The following is a 25,925-nucleotide window of genomic DNA, read 5'->3' on the forward strand; positions in this document are numbered from 1 at the left end:
CGCTCGCGCAATCATGAATCGGTAACGTCCAAAAGTCTCTACCATTGATCCTAGCAGCCCAAACTCATGCTTTCAGTTGGACCAAGACGTGCACGCGCGATCATTGAAGAACACGCGAACATGCGAATGGCCACACGTTTATAAAGATAATGTGTCCACGCGATGTTACAATTCTTGGTCCTAGTAGCATAAGTCCAATGCCTTCAGGTAGACCAATCAAAAAGTTGATGCTCATATCTACCAAACTACACGTTCCATGGTGACATAACTCACGAAGTCACATACACGCGACAAACAAACATATAAATGCTTGAGCCCTTCGTGATCATCCACGCAACCTACACCCGCGCTCTCGCAGACATGATAACATCCCCGTGATAATATGAACGTCTCAGCACTTATAAACATTCAAACGCGATCTCAAGCGTGAACCTACAGTCCCCCGCACTCGCGCGATCATGTATCGGTCACGTCAGGAAGTCTCTATCCTCGATTCCAGAAGTCTAGGTCCATCCCTTCAATTGAACCAACTAAACAGAAAGCTCTCATATCCACTGGTCAACACGTTTCATGTCGACATGACCAGGAACAATAGTGATATGGAGTAACTTACTCCCTGTCAGAATGTGATCCCTACACCGAAAACTAAATATCAGAATGATGGTCCGCGTGGCCATCCAAAAGCACACGCAAATATGTGAATGGTCACAGAGTTACAAAAGCGAATTTATTCACGCGTATTTTTTTGCTAAAAATTCTCTTAACTTTTGAACTAAATGAGCTATCTCAAATCTGTCTATATAAACAATATTCGTCTCTGTAAGCTCTAAAAGTTTTGTGAAGACGCTATTGCAGGAAATTTTTTTTATAAAGTTATAATGAAAAAAAAACAATGTTTTAGGGTTACCCTATCACACATTATAATGGCTGTAAAATTAAAACCATTAATGTTAGAAATATGACGTCCTCCGCAAAGTTGCTTGAACAAAGTTGTACTACAATTTTGCGGAACACTTGATTGTTTTATCTCTTCTTGTTTCGAAAATAATTTCTGGACCACCCTAATGTCACCCATCTCAAAAGATGCCTGAATTGACACAGATTATTTGTTGCGAAGACATGAAATTTCTAGAACCAGTAGTTTAGTCACAAATGTTTTTCTCATCCTAAATTCTGGATTTGGACCACTGTACATTGGAAAAATCTTCACGAAAATCAATCAGCAATACTACCAATGCCCCCAAATACCTACATTGATTACTATGCTATATTGATTACTTTTCATGAAAAATTTTCCATATTTGGATATTTGGAAAGTATCAACCGCAGCAACTGAAAAACTCAGACATTTTTTACAAAGAAGAAGCTCAAAGCTTGCTCTGCCTGCAGACAGTCAAAGACGCAAACATACCTCATCGCCGCTGAAGTTTATTGTAAGTTGACAGTATTATATCGAGAAGCAAACCAATGCTCATGCATATACCAAAAATAAACGATCACACCAAACTGTTCCTGGTGAATGCATAAATAAAATAAAATACTATTTGCCAGGTACCTCTTCTACGAACCGGTGATAATATTGGACCTAAACATAACACATCGATTGGCTGACGGATTGATGGATATCTCCGCCATGCTACGTTTCTAAGGAAAATCATCCAAACGCTCAGCATTACGAAGCTGCTTATCATGTTCTACATAAATCCGCTAGATTTCAAAACACCGAACCTTTCGATACCATGATGGCGTTTCCGAGATGCGTTTCAGCATATGTTGAACATGAGCTGGAGCCGACTTGTCACGACCACGCAGGACCCGAATAACAAAAAGCAATGCGGAAATCGACATTACTCTCCTGACCGACTTGGCTTACTAAATTTGGACTGGATATTCCACGTGCCATCCTACTATCGTTGTACTCCATTCTACGACAACCAGACGAGAAAAATCTAGGCCAATACAACTTGATGCTATAGGTAAACAGCCCATGTATAATATATTAAAATTTAATCACGTATGTCGTTTTTTCAGGTGTTGAGCGGGGTCATCACATTTGGTAGTTTATTCGTTTTCTTGGCATTTGTGAAGGACTTTCTTGGGAAAAACTGTTTAAACCTGATCTACACTGTAGTCCACGCTGGATACTAATGAAGACACATTAACCTGCCCAGAAGTTGCTCTCATCCGGTCATCGTGCTACTGCAAAATTACAGTTGCCAACTCGTCCGAGTTGGATTAGTCCCATTGCTTCACGTATGGCTTTCCTGTGTACTAGTTTAGATTTCGGTACGTACGAAATTGGACGATACCATTTTATCGTAAATTAATATGATTACGTATTAATTTCACAGAAGTACCTTATGTTTATTTCACTAGAGCTGGCTGCTGCTGTAGTAGAGCACGAGTGCGATGAAGAAAACTAAGCCGATTGCGAGGAAGGATAGAATGAGGAAACTTTTACATGCCGAGATTACACTGATGATGAAGGACATGGTGGCACCGGTCTCGGCGGTCTTGCAAGCATCGAGGACGAACTGCCTTCACGAGACGTTCATTTGTCCAACTATATTCACATGGATGCTGCGGAAAATATTCTCGCTCATGATCCCGGCTCCGGAAGTACGCATCGGAAGCGCAAGTTGACTGAGAATCGGATGTTGTTCAGAAGCGGCACCGGTCGTACTATGGGATCCGAAACCGTTGAAGGAATAACTGTGACAACGCAAGCTCAAAGTCCCTCAACTTTAGTAGTATGAAACGGTTAGCTTTAGATTCGCCGAGAACTTAACTCAGTCCGTCTAATCTTACTTCAACGCCAACATCCTCAACGATGAGAGAGCGAAAGACTTCCCGAAGTATAATCCTCCTCCCGAGGTAAACGATTGGTTGCAACACTTCCAACGATGGACTCCCGTCAAACGTCTGGTGGCAGTAGATCTGCTGACCGAACATTACGGCCCGACCCAGGTGCGGCACATGATGACGGTTATCGAACCCCAACTCCCGCGAGATTTTATTTTACTTCCTCTGAAAGAGCTCGCACTTCAAGTGCTGTCCTACCTGGAACCAAGAGAAAGAAAATAGCAAGGAAGCTGCCATCGTGATGGAAGCGATGGGAGGTGACCGTCCGAAACGGGGCCGTGCCGGCAATATGCCTCCTGTTTCGTCCCAATGGAAAGTGGCGTACATGCGACAACACATCATCGAGATGAACTGGCGCTCGAGACCGATTCGTACGGCTAAAGTACTAAAAAGGTTTCGATGACCACGTTATCACGTGCCTTCAGTTCTGCGGCAACCGAATTGTATCCGGTTCCGACGACAATACGTTCAAAGTGTGGTTTGCCATCACCGGAGAGTGCCTTCGAACATTGGTTAACCACACAGGAGGAGTCTGGTTGTCACAAAAGGCCGGAAACATAATCATCTTCGGCAGTACTGACCGCACGTTGAAGGTGTGGAACGCTGAAACTGGCCAACTGTTACATACGCTATATGGCCACACTTCGACTGCTCGTTGTATGCATTTACACGGAAATAAAGTCATCAGTGGCTCTCGCGATGCGACTCTACGAGTCTGGGACGTTACCGAGGACACTTGCCTACATGTGCTGGTTGGTCATTTGGCTGCTGTTCGCTGTGTTCAGTACTATGGTAGGCTAGTAGTTGCGGGACTGCAGGGTTAATGTGTGGAATCCTGAACGACAAGAGTATCTCCATACGCTCCAGGGCCACACTAATCGGGTGTACTCGCTAGTTTGATGGTATTCATTCACGTTGTGTTTGGCTCGCTTTACACGTCGCACAGTGGATCAAAACAGCGTTTTGAGGTACTTAATTCATTGGAGTCAAAACTGTTCATATTAGCGATTTTACATATTCTACAATGTTTGTGTGTGTAAAAAGCGCCATCTTTTGGCAACATTGTTGTTTTAAAAAATTGATCATAGTAGGCTATAAAAAATGTAACTTTTGAACCAAAAGAGATAGCGCTTGGCCGTCTTCGACAAAGTTGTAGAGGAGAGTATTTTCATAAATTTTGCAGAAGACATGTTGTCTCTGTCACTCACAGTTATTGAGTTATAAGATATTTTCTATGATGAAGTCCTACAATTCTTATTTTTACTTATAACTTTTTTGTTTCTAATTTTTCGCGTTAACAATGTTCGAAGGTATTTTTTATCATTACAAAACACACAACTTTTTAGAAGAAACAAAATAGCTGTGAATGCTATGTAAAGACTTATGGCTGATTTTGATTTTATTTTAACCTGTTTTCGAATCCGTGTAACTTCCTTGACCTGATTCAAAGTCTGTACTAACAGGTTATCGTGCTCAATAAAATTACAAATTACAAATTACAAAAAAACGCTAATATGAATAGTTTTGATTCCAATGAATTAAGTACCTCTAAACGCTGTTTTGAGCCACTGTGCGTCGGTTCGCGTGTGGAACGCGGAAACGGAGAGTTGCAATCATGATCTGATGGGTCACCAGAGTTTAACATCAGGAATGGAGCTCCGGCAAAATATTCTGGAATAAGGGAATGCTGACTCGACCGTCAAGATTTTGGACATCATCACTGGCTAGTGCTTGCAAATGCTATCTTGCCCCCAACAAGCATCAATCAGCTGTTACCGGTTTACAGTTCAATTCCCGCTTCGGAATCATCAGCTCCGACGACGGTACCGTCAAGTTGTGGGACGTTAAAACTGGGGGTAACCTGGTTGCACTAGAATCGGGCGGTGTGTAACGAATCAGAGCCAATGACACGAAACAAATTTGTGTCGTAGGGTTACGCAACGGTGCGGAAGAAATAAGTTTAGATAATCTGACGCTAATAAAAATTTTGAATAAAAAAATATTGCTGTTTTTGTTTTGATTTGAAAAAAAAAAGAAAACCCAAACGAATGAAATAAGAAGAAGACCAAAATAAGGAGCACGACGATCGCCCGATTTTCTATAGCTCGACATCGGACTCACGTCGGTCCGATTACGTCGATGCTTTTGACATATTCGAAGGTTGGCGCGGTTTATACAAATGGTGCAAAATTGCAGGATATAAACCCGATATCCTGCTCTGATCGGCCCGTTATCGGGCTTAGTCGGCCCGATCATCGGCCTGATAATCGGGCCGATGGAGCTCTACAAAATCTACTGGGTTTCTCAGTTTGGGTTACATGCGAGTTTCGCTGTTTTCAAAAATTATGCTCGAAATGTCTACATATTATATATGTTTCAAAGAGAATAGTGAAAGAGACGCAGAGTGAAAATCAGTCGAAACGGCAACACTCCCTTTACGATGATTTCAACACTAGAATTTGGCAACCGTTTCCAAAGGCAGCACTTTAAATGACTCCTATTATATTTTGAAAACAAACCTTTTGTCGATCGTTGGATTTGTTTATCAAACGATGTGCATTTCGAAACAAAGAGATGAAATAATTCTAAAACTTGTTTTTACTCATACATAGACTCTAGAATGCACCTTACAATCACGATTGCACTAAATTCTGACGAAAATTCAAATTTTTTTTTTGATAGATTTACAATACTTATCTCCTCCAACTCAGGCATGAGTAATGTTTATTTACATTGCACGATTGGTCTGCTCAATAAGGTATTTTTGGCTTCACACTATTCGTCTCTTTTCCTATTCTCTTTGATATGTTTATGTCTTCCCATCTGGCATCCCTGATCTCCAGCCGCACATCAAGATCCACCAGCAGCTGTCAAAAAGGGTATAATCTTATTCGAACGTTTCTTCGTTTCTGTGTATCCGGAAAAGTTTCAAAGCGATATTTACTTGTTAACTAGTGAGATTTTTAATTAAAATTGCTTAAAATTAGTATGGCATCGCTTAATTTACAAGTGCTTTCAAGAATGTCGAGATTGGCTCCGATTTTAAAGCAGAATCTGATTAGGTGAGTATGCTTCCAACAAGTATCAAGGATGATGTAATTAACCTTAAAATTTAATCCGTGTGAAATGGAACTTACAGATCTTTGATCCAGTCGCACGTTACCTTGACACCTGCTCGAAGTTCCCTGAGATACTTCTCCAATGAGGAAGCCCCGAAAAAGGAAGATGAACTTTCTGAGTCCGAAAAAAAGCTAACAATCGAAATGGAAAATTTGAAAAAGGATGTTGAATTGCTCAATGAAAAGGCTAGCGAGCTTGATGTAATGCGAACAGTCAAAATTATAAACAAACAATATATGACATTTTTCGTTACTAGGATAAGTATAAGCGAGCACTTGCCGATGGCGAAAACCTACGACGACGTTTGACGAAGCAGATTGAAGATGCAAAAATGTTTGGTATCCAGGGTTTCTGCAAAGATCTTCTCGAGGTGGCGGATATTTTAGGCCACGCAACCGAGTCAGTTCCCAAGGAAGAGGTAGGTATATTTTTCATTTATGTAAGCAAGATGTCACTGCGATTCGTAAAACGAAAACGCTAGAGTTACAAGAATATCGTATAAGTTTGTACCGTTTCTATGTTATCCATTTTTTTTAATCGGTGATTTTATTGGAGCGACATTCTTTTCCACAGCATTCTTTAAAAAAAAAAGTATTTTTGGTTGGAGTATATTTTGGGCATTTTTTGTTTAGTTGATTTGCAAGGCTGTCTTACCATTCTATTCTATTCTAACCATTACACAGCCAGTATTGAAAAGCATCCTGGAAAACACTGCAGTTATTCTGAACTGTTTTTCTTGTCAACATTATTATTTGAAGCTTATTTTCATATGTCACAAATATTAAAAAGGCCAGGCCTACTGTGCAGAGTTGGGTTTGAAGATGTTTCAAAATTAGACGGCAATTAAATTATTCATTCAATGAATAATTTAATTACCGAATTGCTTTGAATCTTGAAGGAGAAAGAAACGAGGACAACCGTACCGACCGTTTCAGTTTAAAGGGGATATAATAAACCGTTGGGAGTGACTTGGCTAAGAAGGTTAATGTCACTCCTTTGGTCCTTTGGGATGGGGCAGAGGTATTTACACCTTGCCCTGGCTAATAAGCCTAGGATAAAGCTCCTTTACTCGCTCTCAAACTCTGAAATGAATGGACTAGACGTCACTTTCACTCGAATGTTGCTAATTCTATAATTTAATTGATACAACAACACATGCTCCGAAACAACGAGAATCCACAATTGAAACATTAGGTAAACTAAATTCTTTTGTGGGGAACGAAAATTAAAAGAAAGGTTCGCAGAATGCCATAAAAAGAGGTTCACACTAGAAGAACGACTGGTGATTCCGGTTTTCCAATCAGAACAGACGTATATCAAAACAATTCTCAAATGTGTACCTTTGACAGTTCGGCTAGTACAGTTTACAAGGACCTGGATTTCTTTGCGATCTTCTTAGAGCGAATAGGGTCGTGCACAAAAATTCTATAAGTCCATGAAACCAGTATTAGTGAACTGGCGACAAACAGAGGTGACAGTATCAGTTAAGAACCTAATACAAAACTATAGGTACAATGCATAACCATGCTGTTAGACAATTACAAAATAAATTAGATTGCTCTCACCCTATTGCAGATGAACTCCTCTCACGGTAATCCTATTTGTCAGATGCCTGGATCGTGTTTTTGAGGTGAAGAACTTCTAGCTTCTTCCACTTTCTGTAAACACACCTTGTCAGGGACCGATCTCATTCTACGCAGAATAAGCCAATCAGAGATAGAAATCTTCCTTCCACACGCGCACATATTTTTTACAAATAATTTCTAAGACACTTCTTTTCACATTCCGTTATTGGTGTACGAAAAATGCATGAATTTTCAAGAGCACTTAAATTTGCGTCAGATTTAATCAACGCCTACGTAGATTCTTCTGATTCGCAAGGCTATCTTACCATTAAGCAAATCTATTTTACATCGCAGTGTTATTGGTTTTGGTGATGCAGAAAATGCGGTGCACATCATAATTCAAAATCGACTTGACTAATCATCTTGATTTTTTTTACGAATTTTCACATAATTTTCCCGCGTAAATACAAAGGCATTGTATACAGGTTGTTTGGTTCATGGTTAAGAACCTCTCGATGGGTGATAGACTGTCATATTTGGAGAAAAAAATTGTTCTACACATACCATCAAATCTCAACCGATACAGAGTTATTGAACTTTTTGTGTAAAAAACTTATTTGTCTTAAAATACCCCTAACTTTAAAAGTATACTTTGTATTTTAAATCTTTTAGTTCCATTCGAAAGGTGAGAAAATTTCCTATTCAATGGTAATCTCGTATCTTTTAGTTAACTAGTTTTAATTACCTTTTAGCTGTAAAGTAGTTAAAAGTTAGTGTTTTTGAGGAGGTTTTTGCTAATTTTCTCGGAATAATGAAGTATGATTATAGCAATATCCATTATCCAAAAGCTGGATTTTGGGACGATTCATATTTTTTTCTTGGACGACATATTCCTATCTCTTCTCATTTCTTTGTAATTTCATTACTATACTTTTCCTGTAACCGACTTGCAAGTGCTTAAAAAGCTCTAATCTGAAAAAATATGCTTTATATCGTTATTTACAAGATTTTATTGGAAAGCTGAGAAAATGTCCTATCAGTGTATGTATCTTTTAGTTAAGTGTACTAAATGATTTTTTACTAACGAAATAATTCAAAATTTGTGTTTTTTGGAGTTTTTTAATTATTCTAATTATTAATCAACAAAATTTATTGTTACTATTATTCATTTGATGCCCATTAATGTTCTCTATAACTTTTTATTTGACGCTTTGTCTATATCTCTTTTTATTTTGCTGCTATTAGGACCTCGCCACAAATGTAGTAGGTTCGAAATCGTTATTTTTGCATATGAAACGATGTGATAAAAACGATTTTGCGTCGAAACCAAAAGAGATAGGTAATTGAATGGAGTCAAAGAAAGAACTGTAGAACTTGCTGAGATGCATTATTTGCATGTTAAAAATGGTGATGTTTATTATTTACTATTTTAAGAAAATAACGAAAATGCTAAATATAGCACTAACATTAAACTAATTTACTTCTAAAAGAATACTAATTTCACTTAACTGAAAGGTATTAATACATTTTTCTCTATAAAATTTTCCTGGCCTTCGAATAAAAAGAAAAAAAGTACAATAAGTGCCATACTTTTTCAATTAGAGCAACATTGGTATTAGTGAAAATGAGATGAAAATATCCAAGTTGAATAACCCAAACTTATGAAAATAAGAAAAGGTAAGTGTATCATGTCAAAGAACGAATTATGCAGCTCTTCAAGACTAACAAAATTTAAAAAAAATTATAATTAATTATTAAAATGATGAGGTTAACCATTAGGCTTTTCAAGAAATGAACGAAAAATCGATTGAAATTGTTTAATTTTCACTAAATTACTTTGAAAAGGCTACTTAAACTCATTAGTTGAAACATGTGAGGGCATCACTCAATGCGAAATTTTCTCACCTTCCCAGTGGACCTAAAATATTTGAAATACAAAGTATACTTTTTGAGTTAGAGCTATTTTAAGACAAATAAGTTTTTTACACATAAAGTTCAATAACTCTGTAACGGTTGAGATTTGATGGCATGTGTAGAACAATTTTTTTCTCCAAATATGACAGTCTATCACCCCCGATAGGTTCTTAACCATGAACCAAACACCCTGTATAAATTCTGGAAAAAATTTGGATTAGGACCTCAGTAACAGTAAGAGTTTCTCCGGTTTCTCTTCTTTTGAAAGCCGGTGTGCTTGGTCGAGTTTAGTAATCATAAGAACAAGTCCTGAATAATTAACTATCTCTTAGGTGCCAGTCCTACACTCCTTTCCTGAACTAGCCTTATAATCACGATCAAAATAGTCGACATCTAGTAGGATCCACATGTCCCCCACCCAAGCGAATTGATTAACTTGCAAGTAGGAGCACATATCTACCAACCAGCCTAGAAGACTTCCGAATCAATGAGAATAGACCATGCCAGTCGAAGGCCACAGGCCCAGGGCCATCTCGTACAGTGTCATTGTCATTTCTCAAGATGAGAACCTACAAAGCCTAACTGTTCGTATGTGCTAGTCCGTATAGATTTTGGTTTGCTGAAACGAAACAAGAAAAGCAAAACAGTTGTGATTAGTATCGTAGCTATAATAAATAAATGAACGATTTCTCCTCTGTTGTCGGTTTCCCTGTTCGAAGTCCTCCCTCCTGTTCCTGATCTGTTTGGGCCACTGGCTTTCCGTTTCCTTGGCCGTCCCGCTCTCCCGCACCGATCCGCACACATCGTAGCAGGAGAAACAAATGAAAAGACAAAACAAAACAAAATGAAAATAAATGGACGTCTGCTATCTGTGCCTAAATTGATGTTGCTTCTCAGTTTTGCACGACCCAGGGGGGACTTGGCCTTGATCCCACTGCTCTGTCACCGATGTTACGTGATATTCATTATGGAATATTCTTTGTTTGGGGGCCATTCATAAACAATGTTGTACTTTTTTTTTATCCCTGATCCGCTGATACGTCTAAAATTCATTTTTAGTTTTTATCTCGTTACGTGACGCTCTTCCTCTATTGTCAATATCCAACATCATTTATGAATGGTCCCCTGGTGATATATTTAGAGCAGACAATCCAATGAAAAATAGGATTGACAGGATTTTAGCGCGTCTTGGCGCCTTGTGTCACATCTTCATGTTTGTTATACATACTAAGAATACCAAAGCATACGATGTGATGACCGGAAGATTAGAGAAGCATAAAATTAATTTTAAATTTGCTTATAAAATATAAATTAGCTACATGATCATTTTGCCTCTTATGATTACTCATATTGCTCCATAAGTTAAAATAGCAAGCCCAAAGTGGGTCATACATACAATGATTATGTTCAAAAATTTTGACAAATTTTTAGCTCGTTTGGGATCTAAATATCAAGAATATACTGCATTCTGCCGATAGGGAGAAATTTGGGGTTTATTTTATTTGCTTCAAATATATTAGCGTTCAACCTTAGTGTGCTCACTTTCCCCTGTTTTAAAATATCTGGCACAGCAAAGTCTAATCATTTGCACCTTCAGATTTCAGATAAAAATCCTCACTTGAAGAACTTATATGAAGGCCTCACGATGACCAAAGCTCAACTCAATCAGGTCTTTAAACGTCACGGTTTAGAGCAGGTTAACCCACTGAACGAAAAATTTAACCCAAACCTTCACGAAGCGCTTTTCCAACAGGTTTGTATAGAATATATTTCGCTTTAGGGGCCGTTCATATACCACGTGAACAGAATTACCTTGGTTTTTAACCCCCTCATCCTCCATCGTGAACAAACGTGGACAATCTCTGTATCCCTACCCCCCATGTCCACGTGGATTTTCCCCATTTTTATCTGGTAATTTCATAAGTGTTTTGAATTCCAGCAAATTATCGATTTTTTTAATGTATTGTTATCCCAAACACATATAGTGTTTATTTCATTTAAGCTGTGTCCACAGAATTTTAGTTTTTTTTTAAACTTTTGATAAAACTATCTATTTTTGCACAAAATCAGTTTAAACAAGTTTTTAAGTTTTTGGGTCTAAAATACATTTTTTTGCATTCATCTTAATAACATAAAATGGAAGTAACATATGAATGGTCGTGTAACAAGTTTTTAACTACAACTAAATAATGGGAATTGACGAAATGACAAGATTGGATCAAATGTTACTGAGAGCAAAATTGTGTGATGTCAGTTACAGAAATTTATTCTACATTCTAAAGAAAAAACAAGAGTCCACGTGGAAAATTCTCAAACCCCCACCCCCTCTTCACGGACAAGCGTGGACTTTTTCGTACCCCCTACTCTCCCCTAAATCGTCCAGGTGGTATATGGATGACCCCTTATTCTGCTTTACGATTACTTGTTTTTTCGATTGAGGGAATGAAAATCATATACACGTAAAAACTGTACATCGTAATGCAGCTTAAAGTTGATTATATGAGAAAAAACTAGTAGCAATAACATATTTTTTTCTTTTAAGGAGGTACAAAATGTCGATCCAAATACAGTCGTTGTTGTAAGTAAAATTGGATACAAACTACACGAGCGTTGCATACGACCAGCATTAGTAGGCGTATCGAAAGGATAAATCTGGGGTGGATTATTCTTTGGCGAAAAAAGATTCTATAAAATGACTATTCCAGTGTAACCCTTACAAGGCATCAGAATACCGCACAGTAGTAAATTGTTCTCTTCTTGTAGGACCTGTTGTAATGGTATCATGTCGAAGGGCCGAACCATAGAATAAACTATAATTTAATAAAGACAGTGATATTTTTCTTGAAAATTGAACTCCATCATTCAAAGGCTTGTCAAAAATGACGCCTACATTTATTCGTATTAGCAATGTCTGGATTTCTAGCCGATAACTGTTTATTGTTACGCAAGTATGAACAGGTATGTTATTAAATTCAGAGTTTTAGATCGTTTTTGTCGGGTATGGGATATTCAATTGCAAAAAAGTGCGAAGGTTCCATAAATAGATAAAACAAAACTAACTAATTTAGAATCCTTGTTGATATTGTTTTGATTCTAGTTTCGCAGATATCACTTCTAGCTGACGTTTAGCTTCGCATTCCGGAAAATTGTTCATATCGTAGTATTGTGGTGCTATCAGTAAAAGCCACTCCGCTAGAATGGAAACAGTATTATGAATTAGCAAACATCATTTGTGACATAATCAACACTTACGCTTCACGTCAGTAACGGTTCGAATGTAGTTTTTTGTGGTCAGCACAAATTCGTTGTACATAACCCAATTCGGCCTGTGTCCAAGGCAAGTAGAAGGATGCAGCTGTACTATTTGGTTATCTTTAATTGTCACATAGTGTTTAGTTTGTTCCAAATAGGCAACCTAAAATATATTACAAATATTAATATTATGAAAGCACAATCGCTTACAATAGTATTGTCCGGATAAAGCTAGCGCAAAATAAACGTATGGCCGTAGACTTCACGTTGGGCTCCAGTCTACCATTTTTATGCTGATATTCGTAGTGTGAAACTCTTAGATTTTGGTGGCCTCGTGCTGTTTGGACGTTTTTAAACTCACTACAAGTTTTACATACATTCCCGTTTTATTGCGTCATTCCCAATCGTATCTTCACTCCCGCACGATAAGCAGATCGCGCCACAAATCTCGAAGCTGCCAAGGGGCAGAAGCAGAACGGATCGGAGACAGCCGCGAACCGAATACGCCAGCAGAGAAGACAATCGAAAAGAAGGATAAAATGCTTGCGTTCTATTTGAAGGTGTTCCCGCCGACATTGCGGTCGTATATGAACATGCTCATCAGTCACGGCCCACAAGCAACAATCCCCCTATGCACTGACAATCAATGTTCCATCGCAGAAAAACATTAAATATATCTTCCATATTATTATGGAGTGAGAGATACAATACAGTACATCGCGAAGTTTCGCAGTTCACGAGCTGTCTAAGCGAGCCATAAATTGCCTCATCAAGAGCCAATGCATGAAGTGCAGAGAGTCCCACAACACATTTGACTACATGGTAGAGAAATCAGAAGTGAAATGCAAAAATGGTGAAGGTTACCACCCTGCTATTAGTAAAGATTGCCCACGCTGGGCAGAATTCATCCGCATCAGGAAGGAGTACTCGGTCAAACATCTCAAACATCAACCGAATCGCACAACGAAGCCGCCGCCCGTAAACATAGACAAGTTTTCTTCACTACCATCTCGCCCACCACCCCAGCCCTGCCGAACGTTAATAGCGTCCCGCGTCTCGAAGTGACCCTACTCGACCCCTCCCACGTCACCGCCGCACAATCAGTGGGACAAGCCTCTCGATATGGAACAACAACTGTCGAATGAGTAATGCTCGCCGGAACAACTTAGTGCCATTTTTTTGGAGATGGCAAAAAGACTGTGAGGATGCAGATCAAAGTTTGAACAAATACAAACATTGGGATACTTTTTACTTTATTTTATATGACTTGTAGAAAAATCGATCTCGCGAACTGGAATCCTTGCTCTCTTTTAATCAACAAAATAGAAACCACCTTCTTCATGAGAATGAACGGAACATAAATATTAGGGTGGGGCAAAATGATCGTTTTTTCAGCACAGCACTTTTTTGGTGCCTTTTGGGGCCCCAAACAACTGTGCAAAATTTGGGGTCGATTGGTGTTGACCCGGCGTAGCGCATTGCGTTTGAAATTTGTATGGAGATTAGTATGGGAAAACCTACATTTTTGCATTTTTAATTCTACAGACTACAATTCTTCCTGTAGTATGCCGACAAATAGATAGAAGTGTAGTCCAGGATATGCTGAACAACTTTGCTGAAGGATGTATGGTGTTAGAATGTCTCTAAGCCGAGTTATAGCTGTTCAAAGTTCAATGCATCGAATTAAATGCCAAAAATAATTTTTATTGCCAACACTGCGGGTGTACCAATGGAATTTCATATAGAATTCCAAAATAACATTATTTATTTTAGATTCACCACATTGGTATGTTTGGATGAATTATTCAAAAGCCTTAGCTCAATTTCATAAGGTAGTTGAGCAATAGGGCGTAGTGAGGGGTGATGGGGGGGGGGGGGGGGGGGGGGGGGGGGGGACTTTAATATGTAGAAATTCGAACTGAAATGTTGTCGAGTTGGAATGTTCAGATGAATTATTTCAAAACATTTACACAATATCCTACGCATAATAGTAACGTTGAAATAAAACATACTGTATCCTTTTGCCTTGACTTTTATCAATAGAAGTTATGTTACAGACTGAATCAACTGATGTCGAGTTGATATGTCAGATGATTGAATCGATTATATTTCAGTTTAATACGCACTATGATTTGATGGGATGCTCTTTTCGATGCTGTTCGATCACCTGAAGCAAAAATTGATGTAGGGATCTGGTGGATTTCATGTTGAAATCCAGAAATTAGCTTCACGCCTGGTGATCGAACAGCATAGAAAGGAGCATTCTATCAAATTATGCGTATTATACCGAAATATAATCTTCTGACATATCAACTCGACATCATTTGATTCAGTCTGTAACATAACTACTATTGATAAAAGTCAAGGCAAAAGGATACAGTATGTTTTATTTCAACGTACTATTATGCGTAGGATAATGTGTAAATGTTTTGAAATAATTCATCTGAACATTCCAACTCGACAACATTTCAGTTCGAATTTCTACATATTAAAGTCCCCCCCCCCCCCCATCACCCCTCACTACGCCCTATTGCTCAACTACCTACGCTCATGAAATTGAGCTAAGGCTTTTGAATAATTCATCCAAACATACCAATGTGGTAAATCTAAAATAAATTTGGAATTTGGAATTCTATATGAAATTCCATTGGTACACCCGCAGTGTTGGCAATAAAAATGATTTTTGGCATTTAATTCGAAGTATTGAACTTTGAACAGCTATAACTCGGCTTAGAGACATTCTAACACCATACATCCTTCGGCAAAGTTGTCCAGCATATCCTGGACTACACTTCTATCTATTTGTCGGCATACTACAGGAAGAATTGTAGTCTGTAGAATTAAAAATGCAAAAATGTAGGTTTTCCCATACTAATCTCCATACAAATTTCAAACGCAATGCGCTACGCCGGGTCAACACCAATCGACCCCAAATTTTGCACAGTTGTTTGGGGCCCCAAAAGGAACCAAAAAAGTGCTGTGCTCGGTTGATGTGGCTATGATTACGTTTTTGCATATAACAATGCCCCACCCTAATAAATATGGTTATATTCGCGGAAACCTATTTGAAATATGATTCCAATATCGCTGTACGATGAGGTTTAAAATTCTTTTCGTTTTTTCCCTAGTTTGAACTTAGTTGATTAAACTTATCAAAATAGAATTACCATCAGTTACGAACAGACCTCCCATGAACAACAACAGGTTTGTACCTGTGTACAAAATTTCGTGCACGTGTTCAACCTCAAACATACTTCGTCTCGATGTACAGGAACATCGAACTCAAACGAACGATGTACAAACTCCAGTTGAAACATCCGTGTACGTATACCGGGTACGTACACAAGAACGATTCGCACAAGACAAAAAGAGTCAACGCTAGTGATGATGAGAGTGAGAAAGAGAAAACTGGTGCCACGAACCGATGTGTACGCACACCGGGTGCGTACATGGGGTTCGGTTGTGCAGGCGAACATATGCACGTGTTTTGGTACAAAATAGCGTGTTTGAGATCGTGCACGAAGGGTGGGTTTAATATGAGCACAGAGTTAGAGCGTACATTGTGTACGATGTTCATTTGGGAAGACTGGTTACGAGACCTATCATCATCATCGTAGCCTATCTACTTCGGCAAGTGAAAGAACTTGATGGAACAGTAGCTCAACTACGAGGAGGTTTAACTGGGTTCATCCACAACAAGAACGGCATAATCTCAATTAATTTTTTGAGTATTCCAGGTTCTCGGAAGGGCTCATCGACAATATCACACGCTAAAATTGCAGACGAGACGGAAGATGTCACCCACTAAAACACTGTCTAACGCCAATTGCAGCGCGCCGTGATTCTGAATGTGATATTCATTGTAGATATGTGCGGACGAAGGCCCTTCGCGATCGCGCGTATCATCACGAAGGCTCGAGCGTGCTGCGAAATTTCCAAATCAGTTACTTATTTTTGCCTGTATTTACCGAAACCTACATTCAGATTCACCGTCTCCCTCATTCATTAACTCTCCAACTGACTGAAATTTCATGCAGAATCGAATGCTTGAGTGTAGAGGAAATATAAATTCCTTCACCAATCAAAGCATTCATTTGATATTATGTGGACATTTTGAAGGCAGAAGCTGGCATTTTATACATTTTCGAGCATAAGTGAACAGCATAATCTATATCTGTTACTATGTTTTAATTGCCGCAAGGTTCTACTGTATTGATTTTTTTGTTGGCTATTTTTGACGAATTTGAGACTAAGAAAAACGAAAGCAATGAAATTGAAAGACCGCCGACGCCGGAGTCGGCGGTAAAACATGATGATGAGTTATGTTCTACCATAGACCATGCGGTAGACTTGGGTGCAATGCCCAACTCCTACTCTGCAGAAGGCAAAGAATTCTTCACATTTCCTTTCGATCATGCCCATATGAGCCTGCCTAGTTCTAGTTTTCCGTTCTAAGTTTATAACTGATTCGCTCTAGAATACCTATCCGTCTTTCAATTTCATTGCTTTCGTTTCTCTTAGTCTCAAATTTGCCGAAAATAGCCAACAAAATCGATGCAGCATGCTGGATGCTTTGGGGGCATTTAAGAAAGTGAGGTTAGCTTTAATGTAAGTTATTCTTTATAAAACGTTATATTTCTGTACTAATGAAATACATAGCTTTTAGCAACATTTCACCGCACAAATACAAGGTGTTTTGCTTAAAGGACTTAATTCACCTTGCCCCAACAATCTAAAAGATTAAAGGATGCCATCCAAACATGGTCGGACGGCCCCGGCAACAAACTGCCCTGTATGCAACTCGGCAGACAATGATGAAATGGTCCAGTATGATCGTTGTCAGGGGCCCTATTCTCAGTCACGTCACCTAGTGACTAGAGGGAAAATTCTTTCTAGCCACCAAGTGACGTGACATCTGGGGCCCCATTCTCACAGTCACGTCACTTTGTAACTAGAAGGAAATTTTCTTCTAGTCACTGGGTGACGTGTCTGTGAGAATAGGGCCCCTGACAAAGATCACACTGGACCACTTCATCATTGTCTGCGTGTGTTGGAGTCGGTGACAGCATCAGCGAAATTCATTTAACCTAAGTGTTCAACTCTTCCTCCGGCATTAAGGTTGGACAGAGAAAGGGTAAAATTCGCAAACGAAAAAAGCAGTTTTTTTTCCACACCGTATGTCAGATCTTCATAAAAATCAATCAGTAGTACTGTAACAACATTCTACATACGCTGATTGATTTTTATGAAGATCTAGCATACGGTGTGGAAAAAAAACTGCTTTTTTCGTTTGCGAATTTTGCGCATTCTCTGTCCAACTTTAACACCCATTATAGAAGGTACCGAGTATTCTGATGTAGATTCGCCAAAACCAAATGCCGCGGAAAGTGGCAAGAAGTCCCATGCTGGTAGCTCTTCAAGATTATCTACCACTCACAGCGCTAAGGCAAAAACTCGACTGCATCTTCAAAAACTCGAGGCACAGCAAGCTCTGTTGGATAGACAATTAGAGCTAGAACGTAGGGCAGGATAGCAGTCACGAACAATAAAAGTTGCAGAAGAAGGTAGAATTCGAAATGAAGCAACTGCAATTTGACCAGGAATTTCATAATGAAAGATTTCGTATAATGGAAGCGGAGTTGAAAGAGGCCGATAATGATAGGTAAAACATATTATGTTCTCATCAAAGTATTTTCAGCAAAATGAACCAATGGCGACGCCAGATACAACTACAGCACAGTGTTGCTGAAAGAGCGAGAAGCCAACACATCCTCCTCACTGTAAGCTTCCTACTGCTGTACACCAGGGATGCCACATTGAAATCTGTGTTTCGGTCAAAAAAATCTTTTTTATCATCTGTGATGACTAAAAATGACAAAAAAAAATGTGAAAATCTGTGATAAATTTCCAAAAAATCTGTGAAAAATCACAATAATTCCAAAAATCTGTGAAATTTTCATCAAAATGCCAAAAATCTGTCATCTGTGAAAAAGAATCTGTGATCAAAAATTATGAAAAAAAATCTGTGACATTATGCTCCCATTAAATCGTGTGAACGCTATGACGTCGACCCGATGCGCTTCTGGATTGTTTACATATTTTTGGTTGCCAATACTAGCAAACCGCAGAAAAAAAATTAGTAAAAATAAACAAATTTTGGTTTTAAATAACAATTTTCCCGTTTGATATAGTGATAAACAAAATTCAGGTTTGATTCAATCAATACTGTTGGTTGAAATTACCAACAAATTCATTTGTTGGCTTTTCAGTAGTTTCAACAAATATTTCGTTTGAAACAACAAAATCATGGTAAGTTTAACCGAACAAACAAGTTCGAAGAAACAAAAACAAATCTTTTGTATTAACCAAAGGAGAGAACAACTCAAACTTAGTTGAAATTAAGCAAAGATTCTGTTAGTTTTTAACAGAGATCAGTTAGATCTAAAAATTTTTATTTTGATTCAACAATGTTTCTATTTAAAATGTAAACAGAAGTACCAAACTAAACTGTTGAACTAAACCAAATACATGCTTTCGAAAAACGCCCATTTCAGTTTGAAACAGTTGGTCGCCACGTTTTAGATTCAACTAAACATTTTGTTGATTCAGAAAGGCCTGATTCTTCTGCGTGTATATATACCTCATTGACCCTGCTGTACACACGTTTTCGAAGAACTCTCAAAATTTAATGTGTGTCAATCAGCACGAGCGGCAATCATAGCTTTGTTCCAGTACCAGGAGAAACTGGAAGTACTCCGGAGAAAATCGTTCCTGTACTCTCTTCCTCCGTTTTTCTTCTTCTGGTAGCAAACCGGAGTAAAAAGGAGCAAGTATTTTTGCTCCTGTTTACTCCGGAGTGACTTCCGTGTACTGGAACAAACCTTATTTTGTATTCGTGTGAGTTATCTGCCTTCGCTATAGGCTCGTGTGTCACTCGCATTCTTGTCGGCTCGCTAGATGTCAGAGCTCCTATTCTCACAGTCACGTCACCTATTGACTAGGAGAAAATTTCCTTCTAGTCACTAAGTGACGTGACTGTGAGAATAGGGCCCCAGGTCTAACGGCGAGTGGGTTCCCATGATGTGACTCCTCGGTAGGGTTACTGTATTCACAGATTTTTCTATGACACAGATTTTTTTCACAATTTTTGATCACAGATTCTTTTTCACAGATGACAGATTTTTGGCATTTTGATAAAAATTTCACAGATTTTTGGAAATATTGTGATTTTTCACAGATTTTTTGGAAATTTATCACAGATTTTGTTCCTGTTTTAGTCATCACCGAAGGTAAAAAGATTTTTTTAGCTGAAACACAGATTTCAATGTGGCATCCCTGCAGTCCTCGGCTGCGAGTTTTCACTACATGCCACCCACTCCTGTGTGCTAAGCACTCTTTACAGCTCTGAAGATATTTATTACACTGAAAAAACCACACACACCTACCGATTATTTCACACTTAGATTTGCACATAGTGGCAAACATATCGTATTCGAATAAATATCACTTCGTGTTTTGTACCTAGATATACAACCTTTTCAATATCCTAACACAGCAAATTTAAGTGTCGTGTTGTTTGATTTAAAACTTCAAAGTAGTTAAAATCAAATGTAAAGGTAATAATGCTTAAGTGTAGATGGTTTTAAAATCATATGTAATAGCACATATACTTTGAATGTTGAGTTCATGAGAATCGAAAAAAACGCATATTTAACGTGTATTTTATTTATTGAAATAACAAATTCTTACGATGTGAAAGTAAACGAGATGCTATCGTAACAAACACTTTATTAAATAAATACATTTAATTAAAAATACATGTCTCATGTTCAGCCGGCTGTGGATGTCTGACGTCTCTGCTAGCCGGTGGTATTGATTAGTTATCCTCTAGGGAGAGATATGCGAAGACGCCATCTTGAGCCAGCTTACTGTCAACATTTTGAGCCAGTCGATCATTATTTGACTGCATTGGTGCAATATTTTTGGATAGTAATGTTATTTTTTTATTTTTGTTGATAAACATTAGACAACAAATTATAAATAGGCGCTATTGTAAGTTGAACTTTCCTGACAAGAATAATGCTGTTCAATTAGGGTAACCAACCTATATCCAAAGGTAGGATTCCCGGCGGAATCGTCGGTAATACCTTCTATCTGATTTTTTCCAGATGGTTGCGTTGCTGGCAGTGTTGCTTTTGATTGATCTGAAGAGATGAATTTTTGTCCGAAAGCTACCGCATGGTATATTTTATGCATCTAATCTATCTTCTTGCTTACGTTGTTCGATAGGGTCAAGAATGGTTTTCTGCGGGAAATAGATCCATCATCAAAAGTTTGCTTTTTTGTTTTTCTTAAGCTCCTATAACTGCGTAATGTGCGAATACACAGGAACGGAGTTTTTCTTTGCAGTATTCTCTTCTTATTATACACATATTTACTGATTTTTGTTTGAATAATACTTGCGCTACATAGCCGCAAAGAATCCAGCAATGGGAACGCCGGAACTCGAAAAATTCAACCCATTTATCGCGTAATGCAGCATCCTTCGGGTACCGAAAAAAACTTATTTCAGCTATTAGAGCGTAATTACAAGGCCGATTCGCACAAAATTTTCCAATGCACTTCATTTCTTATTTTTAAAATAAACGTGATGATAATAAAGTCACGCAAAACTTGGTTCGCAATAAGTGATGCTAGTTTTTTATCGCGATATTTACCGTTGCTGGTTTGCCTTTTTTTCCTCCGCATATCTCTCCCTAGAGGATAACTAGTATTGATCACATCCGGTTGGATGACAACTGCTGCTTGATAATTATCGATTGGCAGCTGTCGGTTGACAGACGTGAGCGTGTGAAGAATAGGGTCGCACTCCAACAACTCCCCTTTTAGTAGAGCTGGTACGGCTCGTAGCGGATCGGTACAAGTCGCTGTCTCGAAGAGCGACGCAGGAGCGCTTCATCTGGGTCAGGTCCCCTAACAGGAACTCGTGTACGACGTTGCTGGCTAACCGGCTCGAAGAGCTCTCGTAAGAACTCTCGCTGCAATTCGTTCAATCCTTCTAGTTCAGATCGTATCAACCACTCGGAGTGATCGGTTGAGTTTATTCTTTTCTCGCACTGGCCCGTGATCGCCTGGAAAATAAGTGCTCGGCCTACGCTATCCGGATCTTTCTTTCAATCTCGCCCTCAGCCATCCGCCTCCAATCATATTTCGCTACCCCAGCGATAGTTCACGCGAATGCAGTGTCAATTCTCCCGATCAGTAGTGCGAATATCAAGTGCATCAAAAGTCGCTTCCCTACGGGTCCGTCCCACCCCAAGGGGCCGCGGAGCCGCCAAAGGGTCATTCCCGACCCAATTTAGCAAAATTCCAAGCTTACTACGACATTTTCTCGAGAAAATTGGACATCGAAAGTTGTACCAGGTAACAGGAGCGCAGACTCACAAGTAGGTAGACAACTCGCGCCTCCACCGAAACTTCAATTTCAAATCGATAAACGCGACCGCGCCTCCACCAAACCAAATATTCTAACTAAGTGAAAAATTTGCGTCTCCAGCAAGTCGAATTTTCAAACCTAGTGAAAAACTTGCGCCCCAATTAAATTGCCGACCGTCGGCGATTTGTATGAGTGTGTTGCAGCGAACCCTAGAGTCGAACCGGTGCCCGTGTGTGTAGTGACTTGTACGAGAGTTTTGTGACGAACCCCACCAACAATAACAAAATGCCGCGCCCCCCTCCCGCCGATTGGGGCGGGGAACCACCCCTTAGTCGATCTCTCCCCGCCTACATGAACTCTGGGGACGTAATTGATCAACAGACCCTACTATTAAGAGCAATCGACGAACCAGAAAACACGGAACAACGTCTCCCCGCCGATCCCTTCTTTATCCTGAAATCGGTACAAGCTGTGCTTGAGACTGACCCAAGAAACCTGGTGAGCGCAACAAAAGAGGCAAAGGGGAACAGATATGTACTGAGAACCCGATCCAAGAAAACCTTTATAGCACTACAGAAAATGAACCAGCTCATAGGCGGCCAAAAGGTGAAGATCATCCCCCACCCAACACTCAACATAGTACAGGGCGTTATCTACGATCGCGACACAAAAAACTACAAGGGGCAGCCCTATGGGGTTGCACGAGCTGTAGACGTAGGACTATACTACTTAAGGTTGAACAGAGAGTGCGCAAAAATTGCAAACGAAAAAAGCAGTTTTTTTCCACACCGTATGTCAGATCTTCATAAAAATCAATCAGCGTATGTAGAATGTTGTTACAGTACTGCTGATTGATTTTTATGAAGATCTGACATACGGTGTGGAAAAAACTGCTTTTTTCGTTTGCGAATTTTACCCTTTCTCTGTCCAACCTTAATGTAAAATATTTATTTTCTTATTACATTAATAGTAATAATAAATCAAACATATTTCTTACTTATGGTTTAATCACAACCAATCAACATCGAATATTACATATTGAACCAAACCTTCTTGGTTATCAGGTCATTTCATTTGTAGTAGGTGATCGAATCCGATTAAACTTATTTAAGAAGACTTAACTTTCCTAGAGTACGCATACAAATATAGAGAACGTCTTAATCATATATCGAAACTATAAATATACAAGAATCTAAAACAATTTTGTATATGTACAAGATGCGTTTTTGCAACGGTTTTTCAAGTGGCAGTGTATTCATTCATAAATAGGCTTTGTAGTATGTACCTATTATACTACTATAGGCTGAGTGGAAATGAATCACGTGATGGGGAAATGAATCTATGAATTGATCGAACGTAAATAATAAACTTTCGTTGTGCAATTTATTAGATCTACCTACGCATTCGCCTCAAAATTAGTACAAAGCAAAATGAATCAACGCTGATGATAATTGATAGAGCGAAAGAGACAACTAATACCACGATACTATGTTAACCGTGTTTGCAAATGGAGCTCGCATGTACAAACTATTTTGTGTAGGAATTATTATACATAAAAGTGTGCTGTAAACGAGCACAACACAAAAGATAGCATACGGACAAGCTCATTCGCATTCACTGGGTAGCGTACCTCCACAGGCAGTGTAACGGACTTCTAAATCAGCTACACTGGCTGTGGAAACACACAGCGCAGTGATCTGCTTCGCCTGCTGTTCAACAGGCAACTGAGCTGCTCTGGCGAAATCCGTCCGTTTAAATAGTCGATGATGACGTCATTCATAGAAGCGTAGTGCGCTAAGTACACAAATCTGTCGTGCTGGACTAGGGAAGCGCTATCTTCTGTGTGTAATGCGCGATATTTTGACTAGTTTGTTCATTATTTAAATTTTTAATGCCATGATATCAAAAATCTTTGGGTTTATCTATTGGAATCTATTCTTAGAAGTATTTCGGGGCGATATGCGCAAAAAATTTGAAAATTTATCGTGAGATGGCTGAATTATATGCGTTTAAAATTGGACCACTTATCGTTACATACCATTTTTGTAGAATTTGCAACGTGCACCCCTATATCGAAAACAAAGACGTAGTCCTACGTCAAAACGTAGAAGAAGCTAGACTTCTGGAAGAGCCGAAGACTCAGGGGGTCACGAACGTTCGGAGAATCACAAAAATGGTCGACAAAAAACGACCAACACACCACTGGTTATCCTATCATTCTCAGGTTCAATCCTTCCGGAGCACGTGTATATTGGTCTACTGCGCACCAGTATTCGCCCGTACTACCCACTGCCGATGATGTGCTTCAAGTGCGGACACTTCGGGCACGGTAGTCGTTTCTGCCCAAACCCCACCGCCTGCCTGAACTGCAGCAAAGAACATGAAACGTCAAAGGAAATCCCCTGTGTCAACCCAAGCCTGTGTATCAACTGCGGACAAGGACACTCGACACGTAGCCGGGAGTGTCCCAAATTCTTTGAGGAGGAAATGATTACTAAAGCAAAAATCGACAATAACATCACCTATCCCAAAGCCAGAGCTCTAATAACCAAACGATCGCAAATCCCAACCTATGCCAGCACCATCAAAGGAAACAAGGACGACGAAAAGGACACAATGATAGCCCAGCTACAAAAAGAACTAGCAACCCTGAAGGAAAGCAAAGCTCAAAGCGCGGAAGACAATAAAGACCAGATGATCAATATTCTCAAGGAATACTGTGCCAAGCAGGCCAAACAGCTGCAAACAGCCTCCGCCGAAATAGCCAAACTCCGACAAGCCGTAACCGAACTTTACAAACATCAGTCCACCAACCCCTCGGAGAACACCAACGAAAACGCTTGTACGGGAACGAAAGTCAAAAAGGGCAAGTTTATTGAACCAACCCCCGTTGCGGGAACTTCTATCGGCCCGTTCAGCCTGTCGGAACCTAGAAGATCCAATCGCCAGAAAGAAAAAGACTTCCGACAAAGTGGCACTGATAAATCCAGAAGCCCGAACTCCAAAGCAACTCCCGACATGACTCTGCTAACCCTCGCCCGACACGCCAACCCGTTCAATAGCACACAGAGAACTCAACAACTTGGATTCCACCCCCAAACGCTCAGACCACAGCAACATCAACCGTTATCCCCGTCATCCAAGCCCTATAGCCGGATGCTCGTGGCACCCAGCACGGTTCCACTACGGGAACAGCGATTCGAACGAGCCGCAACGGAACATCAATACCTGTTCCACTAGTCCGTCAGCAGAATCCGTTTGCTCAGATTCACACCAGATTAGCAATAACAACGAAAACGCATGCATCAAAAAAGCCCCCTCCCTCGCGCCGCCCCCGACTCGGGAGGCGCCGGAAACATCTGATGAGTCCCCGACGGTTGCCGGCGCGGGGAACCCGGGGCTTCCTCGGGTAAGTTCTACCAACCCCGTAACTTGACCGGATCCATCTGTCGCACTCTTCCTCTCTACAGAGTCCCACGGTACAAAATCAGCCGCATCATTGCAGAACGTCAGCGTTACCAAAGAAAGCAACAGACTTCAATCCGCCCACAACACAACTTGCTCATCGTGCATCAAAAAAGCCCACCTCCCCGCGTCGCCCCCGACTCGGGAAGTGCCGGAGACATCCGAAGAGTCCCCGACGGTTGCCAGCGCGGGGAACCCGGGTCCCTCCCGGGTTAGTTCCCACCATATTATAACTCACCAGATCCCAATTGCTGTCGCCTCTACCCTTTCCACAAATGCACAAACAGGTCAAACGCTCCCTATAAGCAAAA

The 25,925-nt window shown here is 39.8% G+C and overlaps 2 protein-coding genes and 1 pseudogene across 3 annotated transcripts in view; 2 read left to right on the forward strand and 1 right to left on the reverse strand.

Moving 5' to 3' along the window:
• Positions 1-2,573: 2,573 nt before the first annotated feature.
• LOC131687406 (F-box/WD repeat-containing protein 7-like) lies at positions 2,574-4,804 on the forward strand (annotated as a pseudogene).
• A 904-nt stretch (positions 4,805-5,708) lies between these two features.
• LOC131689285 (grpE protein homolog, mitochondrial) lies at positions 5,709-12,286 on the forward strand. 2 transcript variants are annotated; one of them, XR_009305369.1, is made up of 6 exons: positions 5,709-5,924; positions 6,002-6,182; positions 6,239-6,400; positions 11,059-11,214; positions 12,004-12,167; positions 12,225-12,286. XR_009305369.1 is itself a non-coding variant. In XM_058974265.1 (5 exons), exons 1-5 carry the CDS (start codon positions 5,851-5,853, stop codon positions 12,109-12,111), a joined length of 681 nt encoding a protein of 226 aa, XP_058830248.1. In that variant the 5' UTR covers positions 5,710-5,850; the 3' UTR covers positions 12,112-12,286. The 2 variants fall into 2 exon arrangements, 1 of the variants encoding a protein (XP_058830248.1); XM_058974265.1 differs by having other exon boundaries at positions 5,710-5,924; positions 12,004-12,286.
• Positions 12,287-12,322: 36 nt separating this feature from the next.
• The window catches only part of LOC131689283 (putative pre-mRNA-splicing factor ATP-dependent RNA helicase PRP1), a 48,779-nt gene continuing 35,176 nt past the window's right edge, over positions 12,323-25,925 (reverse strand). The window contains exons 7-8 of the mRNA XM_058974263.1: positions 12,714-12,876; positions 12,323-12,653 (exon numbers count right to left, since the gene is read on the reverse strand). Of these exons, the coding sequence (XP_058830246.1) occupies positions 12,526-12,653; positions 12,714-12,876 (291 nt within the window). The 3' untranslated portion in view covers positions 12,323-12,525. The remainder of the gene's footprint in view (positions 12,654-12,713; positions 12,877-25,925) is intronic.

The sequence above is a fragment of the Topomyia yanbarensis genome, chromosome 3 (assembly GCF_030247195.1).
Source record: "Topomyia yanbarensis strain Yona2022 chromosome 3, ASM3024719v1, whole genome shotgun sequence".
Classification (NCBI taxonomy): Eukaryota; Metazoa; Arthropoda; class Insecta; order Diptera; family Culicidae; genus Topomyia; species Topomyia yanbarensis.